Source organism: Nyctereutes procyonoides, unplaced genomic scaffold (genome assembly GCF_905146905.1).
Source record: "Nyctereutes procyonoides isolate TBG_1078 unplaced genomic scaffold, NYPRO_anot_genome, whole genome shotgun sequence".
In the NCBI taxonomy this organism is placed as follows: domain Eukaryota; kingdom Metazoa; phylum Chordata; class Mammalia; order Carnivora; family Canidae; genus Nyctereutes; species Nyctereutes procyonoides.
In genome coordinates, this window is record NW_026575133.1 from 51,051,632 (window position 1) to 51,073,234 (window position 21,603).

The 21,603-nt window shown below is 41.1% G+C and overlaps 1 protein-coding gene and 1 pseudogene across 2 annotated transcripts in view; both read right to left on the reverse strand.

Moving 5' to 3' along the window:
- Window positions 1-451: 451 nt before the first annotated feature.
- The window catches only part of ENTPD4 (ectonucleoside triphosphate diphosphohydrolase 4), a 35,727-nt gene continuing 14,575 nt past the window's right edge, over window positions 452-21,603 (reverse strand). The window contains exons 5-13 of one of the 2 annotated variants that reach the window (XM_055299899.1): window positions 21,435-21,585; window positions 20,771-20,874; window positions 15,770-15,829; window positions 15,157-15,287; window positions 13,128-13,294; window positions 8,679-9,003; window positions 6,841-6,926; window positions 5,784-5,945; window positions 452-4,622 (exon numbers count right to left, since the gene is read on the reverse strand). In XM_055299899.1, coding sequence (XP_055155874.1) covers window positions 4,394-4,622; window positions 5,784-5,945; window positions 6,841-6,926; window positions 8,679-9,003; window positions 13,128-13,294; window positions 15,157-15,287; window positions 15,770-15,829; window positions 20,771-20,874; window positions 21,435-21,585 — 1,415 coding nt within the window. In that variant the 3' untranslated portion in view covers window positions 452-4,393. Of the gene's footprint in view, window positions 4,623-5,783; window positions 5,946-6,840; window positions 6,927-8,678; window positions 9,004-13,127; window positions 13,295-15,132; window positions 15,288-15,769; window positions 15,830-20,770; window positions 20,875-21,434; window positions 21,586-21,603 lie in introns of both variants that reach the window. The other variant, XM_055299898.1, reaches the window with a different exon arrangement.
- On the reverse strand, window positions 11,915-12,355 carry LOC129493543 (ubiquinol-cytochrome-c reductase complex assembly factor 2-like; annotated as a pseudogene).

A 21,603-nucleotide genomic window follows, 5' to 3' on the forward strand; every position in this document is an offset into this window, starting at 1 on the left:
TTAAGCCTAGATCTAACTGAAGAATTGTATAATGTAAAGTCTACATTTGATTTTACAGTTTTAAGGGAAAATGTGTTAAAGTTGGTTAATTTCAGTTTCTGGGCTATATTAATGGTTAATAGTTATTTTAAAAACGATAACCCTAGCAACATTTGTCTCCGAACGACCTTTATTGTTGACACACAGGTGGGTATTACACCTTGGTAAATATTTCTCCTGGGGAAATATCTGACTTTTGTGCTGCTGGACAAAGAATCCTCCCTCCAGAATACAGACAACAGTGCTTCATTACAAGCACATAAATACAGCAAATGCAGAGTTTGCGGTCAGACTCAGACGATTTATTTTACTGAATTTAGATTCAAGTTCAACTAAGCATTCTAACAGGTAACAAGGTTCAAACGGGAGAGAAAAACCTATTTTAGTGGTAAGAAAGCAAGTTCACACAGTCTATGGGCCAGTGGATGAGCTTTCATTTTATTGGCTCTAGACAGCCATCTGCGTATACGTCTGACAACATGGGATGGCCAAACACGGAAATGATACACTACCACAATACCCCAAAGATAATTATTCTTACCTTGAATGGAAAACATTATTTTAATAATAATAAAAAAACATTTAAAGATCTCCTTAAGTTTTGTAATTCTTAACTGTAAAATATCATCTCAGTAATAGAACAAAGAATTTCCTGGGTTGGTCACATCATTCATTACAGAACAGGAAAAAAAATCATAAAAAATGAAACATGGAAGAAAGAAATAAATAACGAAATAATTTATGTGTAGGTAGTTTTGCTGCATTGCACATAACCACACAAAATCCTAAAGCTGATTTTTTTAAAAGCTTAGAAAACACATTTGCCTTTTTGAGTTTCTTGCTAAGTGATACATGCTTCTTCTAAGGAAAACTATTTATTCTATGTAGGCCTGATATTTAAAATTTAAATACCTATCAATCTAGAGTTTGCCTACCTGAGTGTGCAGATGTGGAAACGGGTAGTGAACAACTGACTCTCCCAGCCTCCAGAGGGGCCGGGCCTAGCTGCAGGCACCTCTCCAGTTTACCCCCAGGCCTACGGCTTGCAGTTTAGGGCAAAAATATGCAACAAGCACTAGTTCAAATGGGTATGTGTTTGTACTTTTACTGTGATGTCCTCCAATGGACTGTAAAATCTTTGCTAGTGTCCTTGGAAGGTTTAGAAAGAAGCATCGCACAGTACTGAGGATGGGACAACAGTATTTCCTGTAGCACACTTCCAGCAAGGCTCAACACAGAGTGTTTTTCTTCCACAAGGCTATTATTAGCAAATTTCCACCAGTCTAATTTATTTTGCTTCTTACTTCAAGTATTCTGAGTTCCCTGCCTTCTTGACCAGCCCTTGATATGAATTCTCCTGAAGTAAGCTCCTCGAGGACCTGCCTTTCACCCTGGCCCTCCCCTGCATCAGAAAGACCCATGTTCAGTCCTCTCGAGATTGCAGACCTCCCAACACCACATGGTGAGTACTTGGAACAGCGCTTTTTAAATCTGGGGAAGGAGGGCATGTTTGCTGGCTTGTTAGAAAATGGTTCTTGAAAATAACTTAGATAGTGCGATTCTGATGCATACACAAATATTTTAAGACTGAAGTTTAGTCACTTCTCTTGCCTGTCTTTGTCCCCACAAACAGTAACTAGCTTCCTGAATTAAGAGAATGCCAATGCATATGCCTTCTTGAGCAGGGGTCCATGAACGTCAACAAGTAATGGATGTCCATAAAGGGACATTTAGTAAATATTTTAGCCTCTATAGGTCACATGTGTCTCTTTGCATATTCTTTGCCTCCTCCCCCCCAACCTTTCTAATTTCTTTTAACAACCCTTCCAAAACTGAAAAACCATTCTCAGTTCAAGGGCTTCTAGGCTTTCCCTGTGGCCAAGTTTGCCAAGCCCTGCTCCAGGGAGTTCCTTGGCAGGGGAACATGGGCACTTAGCTATGTAACGTAGAAGTTTGTTTGGGTCTCAGAACACTGATTTGGGGATTTCTTTTGGAGAGTTAAGTAGGTGCTTGCAGAGGGATCCACAAACCAGGCATAAAAGCAGATCTGTTTTTGTCGATTCTGCTCCGCAAACAGTACAGAGCTGGACCAAACTGGCACCCTTTATTGAAAAAGTGGCCATTTATGGTAGGAAATCTTAATTAAGGCCCATTTAAATCTGGGTCTATGCTGGCTAATCCTTGCCTTGACTTTAAAGGTAAAAAAGCACATACTTCAGGAATTGGAGTTGGCAGTAGAAAAGCTCAAGTGTAAACACACTTCCTCTTTGCCACTAATGCCACACAGTCTGCAGAAGAAACACTGTCTGAGGTTTCAAGGGGAAGCACAGCAACTCACTCTACTTCTCGGGTATCTAAGACACAGCTCACCTGTGGCTGGGTCTTGGTAAGGAACAGCGTTTACCAGGGATCAAGCACTTAAATAGCTGAGGATCAGCGTTTCAGAAGCTGGATCTTCCACAGGGACATTTACCTCCATCCTGACACAAGACCACACAGCAGGGGCTGTACCACCACATAGCTCCTCTAACCTTCTGTATATCTGAGACACAAAGATTCTACCCATAACTTTCTCACTATTGAATATTCACTTTGAAGAGCAGAGTAAGAGAATTTGCATTTCTTTTATATATTTGTGATCTTTTCAAGTCATCAATATGCTTAAAATATATCCTATGTTTTAAATAGTTAATAAACATATAAATACAATTTTTTTAAGTTAAATAAGGGCTTCAGGGTCTGAACCCTTTCTCTCTAATGAATGATGTCTGGAAAAGCAGCTGATGGTTCTCAAAATATACATATGTTGCCAACCAGACAAATTTAACTGTTCTGGGGCTAAGAAATAGCGTGCATGCACACACACACACACACACACACACTCACAAAAATAACTTCCCCTAAAAAATCTAGGTATGAGAATTCCTAAACTTCTAAACTAAATGAATAGGTGAAAAACAACTGATCTCACATATGCCAATCCAGCTGTCCTCCTTAGGTTTTTGTTTAAAACGTCAAACTTGTTTTCTCAAAATGTGAGTTTATTTCTTCTATTAATGTCAGACCTTTCTCTTAGTCTGGATTTACAGTGGCATTATCACCAGAGCCCCAACCAAGACCAGAATAAAGACAACGTGTCAAGCTAAGTACACAATCTCCAAGGTAAAACCACTGAGACCATTTTTCATTACGGAGGGGAACACCAGCTTGAAGCTGGAAGAAACTGGAGTGCAATTAAACCAGCAAAAATGTACCACTAAGAAATGCTGATGTGTCTGCCTGTCAGTAGGCACTAGTTCCAGTTCTAATGACATCAAAACCAGTGAAACTTGATGAATTTTCCAACTCACACAAAGGCATAATATTCTAAGGCTGCTAAAAGGTGGGACTGAGAAAGTCATTACCTGTGGTCAGGAAAGATAATGGTAATGGGGATTTTTTGACATTAAAAGAAATAAACAGTAAATTCTAAAGTGTGTGTGTTTTTGTTTTTTAAAGTGTGTTTTTAAAAGAGCATTGCATTCTCTCATCTTTCATAAACATTTCTCTCACACACACATTCTTTCTCTCACACACATTCTTTCTCACACATTCACACACATACACATTCTTTCTCACATACACATATTCTCTTTCTCACACACATTCACACACACAAACATCTCACACACATTCTCATTCTCACACATACGTTCTTTCTCCCTCACACACACACACCCAGATTCTCTCACACACACATTCTTTCTGTCTTACACACACATACACACTGCTCTGGTCATTATTTCACATCTTCTAGGACTACCACTTTTAAAAATAGTTACCTCTTGGTGCTTATATTTATCTCAGATAGAAATGGCTTTGGTTTTTTTTAAGCCTACAAGAAAACTTACAGTGACAGATCTGATATCACACATCACTACCCTGTGTAGGTCAGAGCTTTTGAGAGAGACAAAAAGAGGACTATGATTCAGTCATTGGGTTCTGGTTCTGGGAAAGCATCACTTGACAGCGCTACCTTTTCTGATAGAAACAGCTTTGCCATATTCCCTCCAATATCAAAGTGCATCTGTTTAAAATTTAACATACCTCAAAGAAAAATAAAAAATCTTAGTAGCTATCCTATGCAGCAAAAAGTAGTGATTTTCCCTTTTCCCTGCTCCTCAATTTAAAGCTGTATACAGAACGGCTAAATGTGTTACCTCTGGGACAGCAGAGCTTACAAACAATGGATTTTGTCTCTGTTTCAAGGAACAAAAAGGAAAGGGAAAAAAACTGAATGAAAATAAAGAGGAGAAACCCTGAGGCAAAAATGGCTTTTCCTTCAGAAAGTCTTCCTGGACTCTCAAATCCCCGTTCATAAGGTACCAGCAATCTTCTGGGACGGGAGGCCTTCCTCCAGCCAGACGGTGGCAGTCGAAGCACTGCGGAGCGTCCGCCTGTGAATGCGCCGGAGCCGCAGCAGGTACAGGAGGATGGAGAGCACGACTACCAGGAAGCAGCCTGAGAACAGGTAGTGATTGTAGACAAAGGAGAAGCCCCGCCAGTGGGCGTGACTGGCCCGGAAGGTCTCCTGCTGGATATCTCTGCCCACAGGGAAACAAAAACAAACACGACAGGTAAGCGAGAACAGGCCTCCTCAGGCAGGCATGCGATGTCATCATGCACAGGATATGGACCCACGGGAGCTGGCTGAGGACTCGGCTCTGCAGACAAATCGGTCTTCTCGGTCTCTGGGACTCTGTTTCCTTACCTCTAAAATGGGGGTTAACGTGGCCTAACAGAGGGTGGCTGTGTATTAAACAAGAGACCACGCGAAAGTGCATTCGCTAGTCTGCAGCAGTTACTGTCACTATAATTTGGGTAACAAAAATCAGAGAAATTTAAAAGAACCGTGACAGTTTTACTAACACACGGAAGCCAATGTGGAATCAGACCACCTGTCTGTGAGCAGTAATACCCATTAGCCACAATTTTTGCAGGTAATGCAGCTATATGGATTGCTGGGACATGCTCAATTAGATGAAGGGGGGAAAAAACCCCAAAAGTGAATTCCTCCTTTATCAGTGCCTCCAGGGATCTTATGGGGGGGGGTTAGCTGACAGCCAGGTCTATGAACGTGAATGGGGAAAAATGTCCACGTTTATTTGCCAATCTCTGACTGGCATTTCCACTAACCATGAATACAGACATCAAACTACTGAAATGACAGAGTACTAGTTCTGCTGCCAGATTGGTTATTTCATGTATTAACAAAAAAGAACACATTATTACTATACTTCAAATATTTTTCTGTAGCACTTCGGTAAATGTATTTCAATACAGTGGTTTCCTCTGTAATTTTTTATTTTTGTAAAGATTTTATTTATTTATTTATTTGAAACGAAGAGAGAACAAGCAGGGAGGAGGAGGAGAGGGAGAGGGAGAAGCAGACTCCCTGCTAAGCAGGGGGCCTAAGAACCCCAGGATCATGACCTGAGCCAAAGGTAGATGCTAACCTGTTATTTATTTTATACCTTAAAAACATTTTGAGAAGGAGTCCAAAGCCATAAAGGCAAAGAACACTTTCATGCTGTATATGATGGGACGGGTGAGGTGGGAAGCAAGTGCTGGTGGGAAAGACCAGAGTCAAACTTCACTGCCTCTACAGTCCTGCCCATAGCCAGTGCAGACCCCAACCACCACGTTGTGTCATAACTGCAGAGAGGCCTATCTTTTGATTCTTGTTACCAAATTCAGAGCCGTACCTTAAGGGTAAAAAACGGGTCCTGTAAAGGATTGCTCCGAGCGTCCACTGAACCTCCTTGTCGTAAACTTGTAAGGCCGTCTTTAAATTTTTATAGTTGACAGGAAATGAAAAGCCCCTATGAAACACCTCGAACATCCAAGCAGATTTGAAGCACTGGTACCTATGAACACCAAGCACAAATGTAAGCGGGATTCATTTACTGGTCACACTGAACCGTGCAGTGAGACAGCCTTCCCCCGAGACCCAGGAGCTGGTGCACAGGCTTCACCAGGCCAGCATTCCGAGCAGGTGAACCAATTACATGCACTTCCAGCTGATTTACTTGCCCCTTGTCCCACAACAGTTCACCTGTCAAACTCAGTAGCTCAGGACACTTTGTCTCAGTATGATTTAATACACTGCCGTGACAGATGTTTTTTCTTGGGCATTCTGGGATTTACTCTCTGATAAACACTAAACAAGCTCCAACTTCTTTGGACCTAGGTTACTTTATTATAAAATGAAAAGCCTGAAGGGTCCTTTGCAGCTCTGATACTCTGTGGTTCTAAATACTTATCAGAGGCTTACTTATTGCAAAGTGCTGAACTAAGTTAGTAATGAGATATAACAAAAAACAGGATAGCCAGCATACTTAAATGACTTATAATGACAGGATTTTTAAAAAGCAACAAATAATTATGAAATAGGGTGGAATCTGATAAATGCCACTAGGGAGACATATGCGTGCTCTGGAGTCGGACAGAGTAATGAGTCTGACTGAATGGGCAGGGGGAGACTTGAAAGGGATAGATCCTGACCTGACTCTGAGGTCTGGCCAGGGATTCAACAAGCAAGGGAAGAACAGGGGCACTCCAGGTGGAAGGAAAGCAAAACTGAATAAAAACCCATAAGGTATATCTGGACATAAGTATCTGTTGTCCCACTGGAAAGGAGCCAAGGGTGGGTGAGGAGAAACAGTGAAGGATGAGGATGCAAAAGCAGGGTGTGGCAAGCCAGCGGCTACCACTGCTACATGGTTTCTGGAAACCGTGTGGGCTCAGCCACCCACTGCTTACTTTAGCCTATGGAGATCAGCATGTGAGGCGTAGAGTCCGCGGTCAAAACGTTCCCGCAAGATCGACCACTTTGTTGCACAATAATCCTGGAAGAAATTTCACCGTAAATAAATCATTGGTAAAGGCTAAATGCTATGTTCATTTTAAAAAGGGTTTACCCAATTCATATTCATAACAATTAAGTAACACAAGCTTAACTTCCATGTGTAATGTGAAGATGAGATGCACAAGCATCCAGCAAATACTTACTGATCAGCACAGACAGGGCTCATTCGGTCTTAAAATGCTGTCAAAATTATTGTTATACAGAGAATTTCACTGCCCATAGCCACCCTCTTCGAAAGTGCTCAGTCTCCCGCTGTGTGACTGCCTGTGACAGGCATACGCTTTCAGAAAAGTGAAGTGGGACTTTAGTTAGTTCGGAGCGGGTACCTATGTTTGCGGCTGCACAGTACAAGGTTCTGGGAATGCTGATATCATTACAAAGGCCTGTCTTCAGAAAGGAAAAAGGTGCCATCTTTTTCTGAAATTATTTGTAATAATATCCATGGCTAACATTTATTGAGCACTAAGTGCCTTTTCGGAACGTAATACTTAGAACCACTCGTTGGCAGGGCTAGGATTACACTTCTTATCTCAAAGGAGAAAGAAACTGAGGCTCTGAGAGATGGTGAAAGTGCAAGAGGGAACACAGAACAGCACCTGGTCTGGGGTGAGAGGGGAGGACAGGCATTCAGGACAGAGGAGACACCGTGAATGAAGACAAGATGGAAGCAGCCTGGGTACCGAGGAAAAGAAGAGATGCTCGCTGTGATTATCATAAGGATGTGCTAGGTGGGGAGACGAGGCTCCCGGGAGACAGGGACATGCTAAGGCATTTGCGATTTATACTGATAGAAAAGGAAGCCGCTGAAGACTGTAAACAGGAGAGGAGATGGCACTCGTGTTTCAGACAGAACTCTCTGGGAGTGGCATGAGGGATGAACAATGGAGGGAACCAGAGGCAAGAAGACCAACTGGGAAGATCCTGCAGTAGCACAGGTGACAGATGCAGGCCTCACGAGAGCAGTGAGAGCAGGACAAAAAGTAGGAGGGGCTTTGAGAAATGATTATCCGTAAAATAATGAGTTTGCTGACTGATTATAGGGGCTGTACAGCGAGGAGGGAATGAATGGCAGGAGGAAGTCTAGAACTTCTGAGTTTTGGGAGGTGGACTGGATGGTCAAGGGATGCCATTAACCCAGACAATATCACAGAATGAGGGGAATGGAGAGAAAATGGTGCGTTTGTTTTGGGTCATGATATCTAGTAGGCAGGGTCAGGACTGGAGCCTCTTTTGACAGGCAGTACCAGTGAACCATGAGCATGGATGAGACCATCCAAAAGCCTGAAGGTACAAGGGCCAAGGGTGGAAGTCTAGGATCACCAAGGTTTAAGGGGTGTAAAGGAGGAGAACCGCTGAAAGAGCCTAAGAAACTATCAGAAAGGCAGTGGCCAACAAGAGAACTGAGGGACAGGAAGGCTGCCAGGAGTGTGGCCAGATACTGGCTATGTTATTACCCAGAAATATTCAAGTCTGTCATCTAGAAGCCACTGATGATCAGAGTGGCTCATGCAGTGGTGGCAAAAGTCAGCTCACCGTGGACTTCTGACTCCTGCTGGGACTATGTCTCCTGCTCACCAAGGGAACAGGATCCCCAACAGGCTATACTACACCCCTCCACCTCCCCCTTCTCTTGAGCTGGGCTTCTATATATGCAGGAGGGACATAAGGTGCCACTGTCTACACCAGTCTCTCAAAAGCATGCAGGAGAGAAGAGGGTTTGTTTGAAGGTTACCTTTGCAGCTTTAGTAAAAGTAGCAGCATTGTAGTCCCCACCCATTCGTAACACATCCTCAGTGCAATAGTAGAACTCCGAAAAGCCATAGAATTCACTGTTCTGGAAGTGAATCGGGGGCTGATAGACCCCATTGAGAGAGGTCTGTGTCTCATTCGTTTTATTCATGAAAGGCTGGATGGTCTCTCGACACAGGTCAAAATCTCCTGTTCCCCGGAGGTACATGGTCTGTCCGTTTTGTTGGATTTCATCTTTGATGTCTAGGGGTAGGCAGGGGTCCAAGAATGGAGTATCAGGAGCCAGACCAGTCTGTTTCCCCAGGAGCCTACAAAACAAAGAGAAACTTGATTTGAGGCTGACAGAAAATTGTTCTGAAAAAGTAGCTGCAAGTCAGTGTTTCTCAAGACATTCTGTGAACCATGAGCCCTGCAAGGTATTCTGTGGGAAAACAAAAGGGTTGTGGGATGATGAGGTTAGGGAAACAGGTTCTTGAGCCCCTCTTGAAGATTTCCATCCATCCACATGTGTGTACAGCAGACACTGTAATGGGGTCCAGTGAGACAGCTACCTGGGCAGACTACCAGTGCTTTCTGTACCCTGCCATGTGGCCTGGTGCGCTCAGCCTGAGTTTATGGTTCCTAAGTTCCTCTTGGTTTCAAGTTCACCGCAACTGAATGCCCACCAACTGTCCTTTCCAATCCTGTTCTGCCACTAGAGCTTGTAGGTTTCATTATAGAGATGAAATGTGACTGTGGAAAGAAGTAACTGGCCCTGCCCAAGCCAGGCTAGATGCTTTAGATAGAGGCAAGTTGCCTGAAAACTACTGTCAAATTCAGTAGGTTTAAAAAAATTGGGAAAACCTAGAACTGGTATCAAACTGCTTTACAAATGTTTGTTAAGCCCTTTGTAGTCATTAAAGAGCCAAAATGACACTGAGATGAGCAGGTGCAGTGCATGCCAGAGATATGACAAGTGTAGTCTAAGAAAAGACATCAGAGTCCAGAGCAAAAGACTGGCAAATGAAAACATAAAACAAAATGCCTGCCATTTGATTTCATTTGATTTTTGAATCTCTGTTTCAACTAATTTTTAAAAATTAACCCACTATTGATCCCTGGTCTAAAAAGTGTTTAAGTATTAGTATCAGTCACTCAATTGACAAGTTGTTTATTCCTTTTTGTTAGATTTTTTTTTAAATTTTTTTATTTTATTTTATGATAGTCACACACAGAGAGAGAGAGGCAGAGACACAGGCAGAGGGAGAAGCAGGCTCCATGCACCGGGAGCCCGACGTGGGATTCGATCCCGGGTCTCCAGGATCACGCCCTGGGCCAAAGGCAGGCGCCAAACCGCTGCGCCACCCAGGGATCCCAAGTTGTTTATTCCTAAGATCATGGTAACTAAACATGCACTTGAATGTAATAAACTAAGGTCTTTGCCATTAATTAAAAACAATTTTTGGGGTGCCTCGGTGGCTCAGTCAGTTAAGTGTCTGCCTTGGCTCAGATCATGATCCCAGGGTCCCGGGAATTGAGCCCCACATTGGGCTCCCTGCTTCTCCCTCTCTGGCTCCCCCTGCTTGTGCCATCAAATAAATAAAATCTTTAAAAAAATTATTTTCAAAACTCAATTGCTACTGATAGCAAAGAGATAACTATGCATTTCAAAGCTCAATTTATGACATATATAAAAAGTGATGACTAATGTGTATAATTATTATTATTATTTTTAAAGATTTATTTATTTATTTATGAGAGAGAGAGAGAGAGAGAGAGGGGGGGGGGAGGAGGGAGGCAGAGACACAGGAGGAGGGAGAAGCAGGCTCCATGCTGAGAGCCCGACACAGGACTCGATCCCGGGACTCCAGGATCGCGCCCTGGGCCAAAGGCAGGCGCCAAACCGCTGAGCCACCCAGGGATCCCCATAATGTGTATAATTATTATGAAAGTCCAAGATAAGATGTCTGGGTGACTCAGTTAAGTGACTTTTTTTTTTTTTTTAAGATTTTATTTATTTGAGAGAGAGACAGACATAGTGAGAGAGAGAATGAGCAGGGAGGAGAGGGAGAAGCAGGGAGCGCAATGCGGGGCTGGATCCCAGGACCCCGGGACCATGACCAGAGCTGAAGGCAGACACTTAACAGACTGAGCCACCCAGGTGCCCCAGTGTCTGACCCTTAATTTCTGCTCAGGTGATGATCTCAGGGTCGTGAGATTGAGCCCTGCTTCTGGCTCGGCACTCACTGCAGAGTCACCTTGAGATTCTCTTTCCCGTTCCTTTTGCTCCTTTCCCTGCTCACGTGTGCTCTCTCAAATAAATATGTAAATAAAATCTTTTTTTTTTTTAAGATTTTATTTATTTATTCATGAGAGACACACAGAGAGACAGAGAGAGAGGCGGAGACACAGGCAGAGGGAGAAGCAGGCTCCATGCAGGGAGCCTGACGTGGGACTCGATCCCAGGTCTCCAGGATCAGGCAGGCCCTGGGCTGAAGGCGGTGCTAAACCGCTAAGCCACCCGGGATGCCCTGTAAATAAAATCTTAAAAAAAAAAAAAAAAAAAAAAAAGTCCAAGACTTGTCAAATGTACTTCAACACTGTTTTTAGTTGTCCCACATCTTAAGAAGGACCACACAACTGTCCATTATACAAGCTTCTTGACGTTAAAACCTATTATTAAAAATTAGCATTGTTGGTTTTCTCCAAAGTTCTAATTCAAACATCACTTACAAAATATTTCTATTTAATAAGACTATTATAAAAAATAATTATACCAGAATTTCCTATATAATATACCACGTTTAAAAGAAACTTTGGGACTACCAATCTCTTAACACCGTTCAATTAATGTCTGGAGCAGAAAAAGAGTAAGTTTTTATTGCTTTTCCTATTCACATATGTGAATTTCTGGGAAATGTGGTACAAAATGGCTCTGACCTGGTCTTTCTTAAAGTTCAGGCCTCCAAAGGTTTAAGATTAAATTGATCTAGAAACCACATACTACCATTTATCTCTATTAATTGGCATTTTTTATATAATCCTAGATTTCAGATATTTTTATTCATCCAACAGCTCTGCTTTACTTATGGACCAATTTTAAATAAATAATTCCTATATACTTAAACTTACAAATTTAAATTGATTAAAGTATTGCTTTTATTTGTTCTATATGCTTTCTATACCAGAATTCTTTTATAAACTCATTTTTATTTTTTAGGCAGGTAAATCAGGGCAGTTTTATTTATGATAGCAAGGTACAAAACTCCATGACTTGGTGCATGGGTGAGATAAAGACCGAGCCCAGGTCCTCTGCTTCTCCTTGGGATTCCTGGGGGCAAACTTCTCCTGCACTGTCTTCCACATATCTTTATTTGTTTCCTTAAACTCTTCCAGGGTGCCTGTGCACAGGATCAGCTTATACTCTTCCATGGACAGGCTGCTGAAGCTCAAGTCTCTGGGGCGAGAATATTGGTGTTTGTAATAGTCTGAATGGAGTCATGGCTAAGCTCTCATACATCTGACCACAGGCCTCATGCTCTGCAATCTGGGTGTTCTCTCCCTCCTGAAAGGCCTGTGCTACCTGGTGCTGCAGGTAAGCACAAAAGTCTCGGCCCTGTTCTCGTCCACCGGCAAGTCCTCACAAAGCTCAAGGAAATGCTGGCAGCAGTTGGTTGCCATTTTGGGCTCCCCAGAGACTCATTTATAAAGTTTCACTGCTAAAAATGTTTGAAATCACTAACTTAGACTTCTAGATCACCTCTTTCTCTTGAATAACTTTTTTCTTGGGATCCCTGGGTGGCGCAGCGGTTTGGCGCCTGCCTTTGGCCCAGGGCGTGATCCTGGAGACCTGGGATCGAATCCCACGTCAGGCTCCCGGTGTATGGAGCCTGCTTCTCCCTCTGCCTGTGTCTCTGCCTCTCTCTCTCTCTCTCACTGTGTGCCTATCATAAATTAAAAAAAAAAAAAAATTTGAATAACTTTTTTCTCTATGGTCTTATCCAATAAATAACTGTACAGGCTGGTTTTCCAGAACACCACCAGAATATCACATAATTCACTTCAATCATCAACAATTCGATCATCACTTACCGCAGGCCTCCAGGACATGTGCAGTAGCCTGCGTGCTGATTTTCCCCAGGACTCTGCAATGTGAAATACACCACCCAGGGCTCAAAACTATTTCAATATGTTAACAGTGAAATTTCTAATCCAGGGAGGTGTGGGTCTGAGAGAGAGAGAGAGACAGAGATCTGCCTCCAGAACCTGAAAAGAATTGAGGGCCAAAGGTAGAATCGTGGTGTCCTTTCATTTCTCAACTGGCAAGGGAGTCAAAGCTGACAGTGCTGATGTATTTCTGCTGCTTGAGGTTTCCCTGCTTTGCCCTGAGAGGTTTTCTATGAGGAAAGACCTAGGTCTGAAAGCAAATGCTGAGAAGTGGAAGGTGCTTTACCTGTTCTTTTGAACTGTGCTGGCAAATATTCGGTCTTCATATCTCTGTCGAGCAGCATTGCCACCAAACCCAAGAAATGTGGCCACATAGACTCGGTATACATGCTCAGTTTGGTGAACATCACATCCCAAGTTAAATTCAGCTAACAAGTTCTTAGCTACTTCTTCCTGCATATGCAAGGATAAAAAAACTTTAGTATTTTAAGCAATACAAAAACAATTACCTCCTGTGAAAAAGAATGATCTAAAATGATTCTCATCCAAAAGCAGCAAAAATTTCTGCTTCCGCATTTCCCAAGGACCCTTCAAAACATCCCTCTGAATTCAACAGCACAGTTCGGACTTAAAAAATTCCAGATGGGCTGCACATCTGTGATACTACTACTTTTTGTAAAGGGAAGTCAGCAAAATAGTTCACATCCTCCAGTCTAGTAAACCTACTGGTGGAAGAAGCCTATGCTTTAGAAATAATTCTAAACATCAAAAAGTCTCTATACACAAAGATGACTTCTGTGTTCTATGAGAGAAGAAACTGGGTGTCATCTAAATCTGTAACTCCAGGATGCCTGAGTGGCTGCATTCAGGTCAGGTCATGATATCAGGGTCCTGGGATCAAGCCCCACTTCAGGCTCCCTGCTCAGTGGGGAGTCTGCTTCTCCCTCTGCCCCTCCCCCTTGCTCACACACTCTCTCAAATAAATAAAATCTTAAAAAAATGTTTTAAAAAGATAAAAAAAAATTTACAACTCCAAGGAGTTTTTAGTTAATTATGGTAATCATTAGTTTATGGAGGAACATGCTTATGCATTGCTAGACAAGGGACACAAAATTGTATAAACAGTAAGATTATAACAAACATATTAAAAAAAACTGTAAGTAGGGAAAAAAATGAATGAAAAGAAATATACCAAAATGCTAAGAATGACTTTTTTCTTTTTTGGATGATGCACCATGGAAAATTTTTAACTCTCATTTTTCAGTATTCTTTTCTAAACTCATGTTCTATGTATTTTTTACTTTGTCTTGAGGGCGAAAACATGATTTTTAACAAAGAGTATAATAGTTTCTGGAACCACGTCTGGATGAGATGCAGGACACATAAAGCGTTTAACTTACAAGCATTTTTGTAAAGCACTTAATAAATATGCCAATAACATTTAGTGAGTGAACACTAGGTGGCTGGCAGTACATCAGATACATTATATGCACTATTTCATTTCAGCCTTTTAAAAACTCTGTGTGAAAGGTATTTGCATTCACATTTATAGATGAAGAACCTAGCTCAAAGAAGTGATGTGTGTAAGGTCACATAGCTAGTGGGGCCAGCGTGATGATGGAGCCCAGACTTTTTTAACCACTATACCATGCTAGGGAAAAGTGTAGGAAATCAGGCTTTGATAGTAATTTACAGCTAGATGGGAAAAAGAGTCATAAAGACTTGCAGCAATTCAGGAATGCATCTGGAAACCTTTCTGGTGCTCTCTTTACAAGGCTGCCCGGCCTACTGGGAAACTACAGGCAATGACAGGGAGCCCTGAAGGGCATGGAGAAAACAGAGAAAAGTCAAGTTCAGAAATATGCAAGCAGTGCATACAAACCTCAGTCCTTTCCAGAAAAGTCAAAAGCTGTCTGAGCCTTAAAAAAAACCCAGTACCTTCCCTAACTATAACTTAAGAAATACGATGCCATTACATTAAGTATTACAATATCTGGTGAGAAGTGACTGAAGAGAAAATACAAACAAAAATTCGAGCATGTGACTGACATTTATACCACACAGAAACTCTCAGTTCAAAAAACAAACCAGCTGACTTCAATGAACAAACACAAACGGCTTAGCGGAGGTTTACGTGGCTTCCTCCTGACTCCGTTCTCCTGGGTTGGGAAGGTGGGGCCTCAGCAAGCACAGTAAAGATGTGTTCAGACTCAGAAAACAAAACAAAAATGGATGGAGACATGTTAAAGGAAAACCAAACCAAATGGAAGAAAATTTGCACGGATAGTAACCTGCTGTGAGGAGGCAAAGCTTACAGTTTTGGGAACTTCGTACGCTATCTGAGTTGACACGCCTCCCATGTCCAGAATACCGGCTGTCCTTTTACGGAGGATAGCTTCCCTGCTTTCGCTACCAGGAATGTTAACCTCCACAACTGCCTCCTCATCTAGGAAGAACAAGAAACATCCATTGGAACAGAACGAATCCAGAAAATGGGGATCTTCTGAAGAGTCTTGTTTTCATGGTACTTTCAAGCCCACCTAGGCCCAACTCAGCCTAGTCCTCCTGCCTAAAGTCAAGTTCATGGTGGGAAAGAGCAGCTCCTTTCTCTACGCTACACACTTAGCTATGTCACAAAACGTAGCTCCTGGGGTCCCTGGCTGGCTCAGTCAGTTAAGCATCTGCCTTCAGCGCAGGTCATGATCTCAGGGCCCTGGGATGGTGCCCCACATTGGGCTCCCTGCTCAGTAGGGAGCCTGCTTCTCCCTCTGCCCCTGCCCCCCAGTCATGCTCTCTCTCACTCTCTATCTCAAATAAATAAAATCTTAAAAAACAAACCCAAAACTTAGCTCCTTTTTTGTCCTTTGGGATTAGACAGAACAGTTATTATTTCCAGTCAAAAATATCGGTTGGAAACATGATACTTACCATCTTCAATATGCTCGAATCGTCCAAGGACAAAATTAATGCCAATCCAAGCATACACACCTATAGACATTTCATAGGGGGGAGAAGAATAAAGTTTTAAGATACTCTGTACAACTCTTATTGATGCAGTCCACGCAAACAACTCATTTACTTTACTCCCTGACAATGTGCAAAAACATTATCGGAAATAACAAATCCCTCCGATATATTTTGTTTTTCTAGTGGCTTTCCTAGAACTCCTTAAAATTCAGTTTCCTATCACTTACATAGCTAAAAACAGGATTCCCCTGATGCTAGTTTTTGTTTCAAACAGTTCTGAAATAATGGAGTAATTTTGCTTTATGAAGTTAAACCTACCAACTGCAAGGTTGAAAAAACAAAACTCCAACTCTTCCAGTTCCTTCGTCTCTCATTTTTCACTCAGTAGCCAAGCCTCATTCCCCTTTTACACTTGCTCTATCCAGTCTCTACCCACTTCACGTCTTACACCTTGATTTAAGCTGTCACAGAGACCTAGTTGATCTTGCCCACTTCCTCCACTCCAACGCACGCTATTCTCTGCGACTGGACTGACCTGTAGAACAAGGCCAAACTCCACTGCCTGACAATTCAAGACCTCTCCAAATTTTTGTTTTTATTGAATAAATCGGACATGTAACATTGTGCATATTTAAGGTGTATAGTGTGTTACACCTGTGATTTAAGGTGCCCTTATACTGATACTTGTCACATCACAGTTACAGTACAATATTACTATCTATACGAATTAACACTGCCCAGTAGAATTCTATGGCTTATTTATTACTTGTTATAAGTTTGCACCCTTAAACACCATCAATCTTATCACACACACCCCAATTCCCTAGTAGCCACCATTTTACTATTTTTTTTATAGGTTTGACTTTTTCAGATTCCACAAATAAGTGATATCAAATGGTACTATCTTTCTCTTTCTGACTTATCTCACTTATGTGCTCAAGGTTCACCCATTTTGTCACAAATAGCAGGATATCCTCCTTTCTCATGGCTGAATAATATTAATAATCAGATCTTTTTTTAACCATTAATCCACTAATAGGCATTTGGGTTGTTTCTATGTCTCAGCTCTTGTAACTAAAGCTATGGTAAACATGGGAGCGCAGACATTGTGACGAAATCCTGTTTTTGTTTTATTTGGGTACATACCCAGAAGTGGAACGACTGGACTATATGGTACACCTAGTTCCGAATTTTTGAGGAACTTCCACATTGTTTACCATAGTGCCTGTACAATTTACACTCCCACCTACAACACGTTAAGAGTTACCCTTTCACCACATTTTTGCCAGCACCTGCTATCTTGTCTTCTTTTTTTTTTTTTTCTATCTTGTCTTCTTGATGACAGCCATTCTAACAGGTATGAGATGAAATCTCACTGTGGTTTTGACTTGCATTTCGTTAATGATTAGTGATGCTGAGCATCTTTTCATGTACTATTGGCTTTTTTGATATCCTATCTGGAAAAGGTCTATTTAGTTTAGTTTTCTTTTTAAAGATTTATTTGAGAGAGCCAGTGGGAATGGGGGGGAGGGCAAAGGGAAGAGAAAGAGAATCTCAAGCAGATTTCCTGCTGAGCACGGACCTTGACGTGGGGCTCTCACGACCCTGAGATCATGATGAGCTGAAACCAAGAGTCTGATACTCAACCAACTAAGCTACCCAGGCACATTAGTTTTTAATCAAATTGTTAATTTTTTGTTATTAAGTTGTAGGAGATCTTCACATATTTTGGATATTAACACCTATCCAATATACAGCTTACAAAAATTCTCTCCCATTCTTGGTAAATTCAATCTCTTTACATTAGGATGATTACTGATATGTAGGGATATACCACTGCCATTTTGTGTTTTGCCTTCTGGTCAGGTTGTTCTCTCCCTTGTTTTCTTCCTTCTCTTTATGTCTATCTTTAAAGTTTGTGGTTTTCCATGGTTTCCACAATTTCCTTAGTCTCCCCTTTGTTTTGTGTCTCTCTACTCTGATGTTTGCTTTGTGGTTACCATGAGGTTTGCATAAAACAGCTCATAGATAAAAGTCTTTTTTCTACTGATAGCAATTTATCTTTGTTCACCTATAAAGTTTCTATCCTTTTATATTTTTGATGTCACATATTATCTTTGTATGCTGTGATGCTGTGACAGTCGCAGTAGCTAGAGGTATTTTTAATGCTCTTTCTCCTTTAACCTTATACTTCAATATATTATTCTAAAAAAACTGGTTTTTCTGACTCTATTATCACCTTAATCAGACTTCTGTGCACCTACATCTTTTCATTTCAGCTTGAAAGCTCCTTACAACATTCCTTGTAAGCTGTCTGGAGGTGGTGAACTCCCTTGCATTCTGTTTGTCTGGGAAAGCCTTTATTTTGCCTTTATATCCAAAGGAAATCTTTGCCAGAGAGTATTCTCGACTTGCAATTTGTATTTTTCAATATTTTAAAATGTCATTCCACTCTCTCCTGGCCTATAGAGTTTCTATTTTTTTTTTTTAATGAAGAAGTATCTTTTCTTTTCTTTTTAAGATTTTTTATTTTTTAGAGACACACAGAGAGGGAGGGAGGGAGGGAGAGAGAGAAACAGGCAGAGGGAGAAGCATGCTCCACGCAGGGAGCCTGACGTGGGACTCGATCCCAGGTCTCCAGGATCAGGCCCTGGGCAGAAGGCGGCACTAAAACGCTAAGCCACCGGGGCTGCCCGCCTATAGAGTTTCTGCTGAGAAATCTGCTGATTGCCTGATGAGACTTGCTTTTGTAGGGTAATATCTTTCCCTCAACCCCTGCTTCCTTCAAAATAATTTATCACTGACTTTTGACAATTTTAATGTAATGTGTCTCAGAGATGGTCTTTTTGCACTGAGATAAAGGTGGTCCATCAGCTTTATAGACTTATGTATCCAATTCCTTCCCTGCATTTGGAAGTTTTCTATGAGCTCTTTAAATACTCTGCTCCTTCCTCTCTTCTCCTTCTGGGATACCCTCTAATCTTATGTTGGTTCTTCTAATGGATTCTGATAGTTCTCAGAGGGCTTCTTCACTTTTTTTTTTTTTTTTTGCTTCTTCACTTTCTAAAAATCTTAGTTCTCACTCCTCTTCTATGGGAAATATTTCTATATTTCTATCCTCAAACTTGCTTATTCTCTCCATCTGCTTTATTTCCAATGCTTCCTAGTGCATTCTTCATCTCATGTCTTGAATTTTTCAGCTCCAAAATGTTTGATTTTCTAGAATTTTAATCTCTTTGGTAAAGTACTCCTTCTGTTCATTAATTTTATTGCTGAGATCACTGTATTTGCTTGAGTTTTCTTATAGCTCACTGAATTTCTTCATAATAGCTATTTTGAATTCTTCACCAGTTAGATTTAAATATTCCATGTTTTTGGGCTCTATTATTGGAAAATTGCCATATTAACCTGATTTTTCAGTGTTTGATAAAAAGTGTTCTATTGCATTTCAAGTAGTGAACACCCTTCTTATTTAGGTAAGTCTTTTTTTACTTTGATTCTAATAGTTCAACAGGTTACTAATTTTAAAAAAGGCTGACTGCAGTGTTGGTGGAGGTGTGTGCTTAGTACTTGGGGCTTTGAATGTGCTCATAGCCTAGTAGGGGATCTTTAAGATGGGGGTGGTCCCAGAGGTCCATGGATGATCCTCTTGCCAAAATCCTGGGGCAGACAGAAGGAAACACATTCCTTCAGTTCTCTGTGCTGTCCTCCTCTTCCTTCCCTCCTCTCAGTCACTGTGATCTCTGCTCAGAGAGAACAACAGGCCCTGGCATGTGCTGTTGGGTAAATCCCTAACTCACAACTTTCACCCTTCCAGAGATTAGAATAGTCCTCCATTAGAAAAATTGTGTTGGACTACTGCTGCCCCGGCTATCACCTGCCTGGTTCCATAGCTTCCTCTGAGGGTCAAGCCACCCATTGTGAGAGGATGGATCTGTTGGGTATCCTATCTAGAGTGGTTTTTTTCTGGGTCACGGGTGTTTTATTAGTTTAAATCAAATGCGAGACAAATAAGGAACTCACGCTGCCATGACACCAACGTCACGAGGACTGTTCAACTTTTCACATTACTACCACCTTTCAAAAGGGCTATAATTTGCTCAAACTAACATATTTTTGTTCCTCTGTCCATAGAACAGCTTTTCTAACTGATGCTGACTTGGATCATTTCCTGTTTAGAAGGTACTTCCTACTGCTCTCTTAAAGCCCCACCCTGGCCATGCTCCAGCATGCTTATAACTATCCCTAGGGGCATAGTTCAAATGTCACTTGTTTCATGACATCCCTAGCAAGAAAAAAAAGCTCAAACTCCCATGATCCTTTTTCCTTTCCTTCCTTATGGCACCAAAGACTCTACCTCATATGGCAGCTGTGTTCCTCCCTTGTCTGTAAATAACTCAATGGCAGTATCTAAAGTTCACCCAGTTTTTATTTTCACAGAGAGGGAATCTGCTGAAATGATAGGTGACTTTGAAATAAATGCTTTTGGTCACCATTTCTAGCAAGCTATTCCCCAAATAATATCTCACTGACTTGTCATTTCATTCTCAAGTAGAATCAGTTATTTGAAAACAGAAATAATATTTTCTCAGTGTATCAAAGTCAAGAATAGTAAGTAAATCAACAGAAGACTCCAATAATGCAGTAATCATAATTCCAGGAAGCTATATAACTTAGGCAAGGAACACAAACCTTTTGTGTCAAAATTAATCCAATGTATATTTCCTAAATACAGTAAACACAAACTGAGCTATTTTTTTTAATGGCTTAATGTTTGGATAATAAAGACCAGTCATATAAGAAACTAATTTTGCTATTTAAAAATAATATTTCAAGGCTATGATTTCCTAATTTTTAAGATACAAAAAAGTAATTTAGTGAAGCATACACTGGGAAAAATGGGGGGGGGGGGCTTTAAAGGAATAACTTCCCAAATTTCAAGTTGAAGACCAATATACCAACCTTCTTGTTTCCCTGAAATTACTTCTGCATGAGAGTCAGAAAATAGAAAGTCAAAGTGCACGGGGATGTCAGTCAGAAGGTCTTCCAGGATGGCTTTCTGCTGGCTGTAAGACAACCCCAAAATTTGCATATCAAAATATGCGCTAAATTTTTCTGTTTTAAAAAAAGAAAATACAAAATAAAACAAAACAAAAACTATGGCTCCAGTATATCCTATATGAAAACAGTAAATTTCAAAACCAAAGGAATTCACTGAATAAAACTTTATTTTACGAATTTCATGAGTTGTGTGAATTTTGTGATTCCTAGATGTACAACTACAACTGCAATCCTTAAATTAATGACATAGAAAATGAGTTTTTTTATGACTTTATAGTTTCTACTTTACTGTTTACTTTGTAGTTTATTATTTATAGTAATAAACAAATACATTAAGAGATTTTGGTGAGTTTTGGCTAAGAGAATAGTTTTGGTACTATCTTGAATTTGAAGAAAGAATTTTTAATGTCTTCCTTTTGGTGATAATAATAGAAGAGGAGGAAGAGAAGGAAAAGGGACAGGAAGAGGAAGGGGGGAAATAAACCACCACCACCACCACCACCACCACCACCACCACCACCACCACCACGGCCATCCAGGCCTGGCCTGCCCTCTGGAGGATCACCTTTCAGGAAGGATTCTCATTCCAGCTGTGCAGAGAATGTAGAGAGGCGTTTCTTTGTGCTTTGCCCGTGGTATGTGCTCTGCAGCAAAGCTCAAAAGTGGAGAAATATAATCACTGACTTTCTCCGGAGAGGTAGCAAATTCTGAAATGCCTATCGAAAAAGGACACT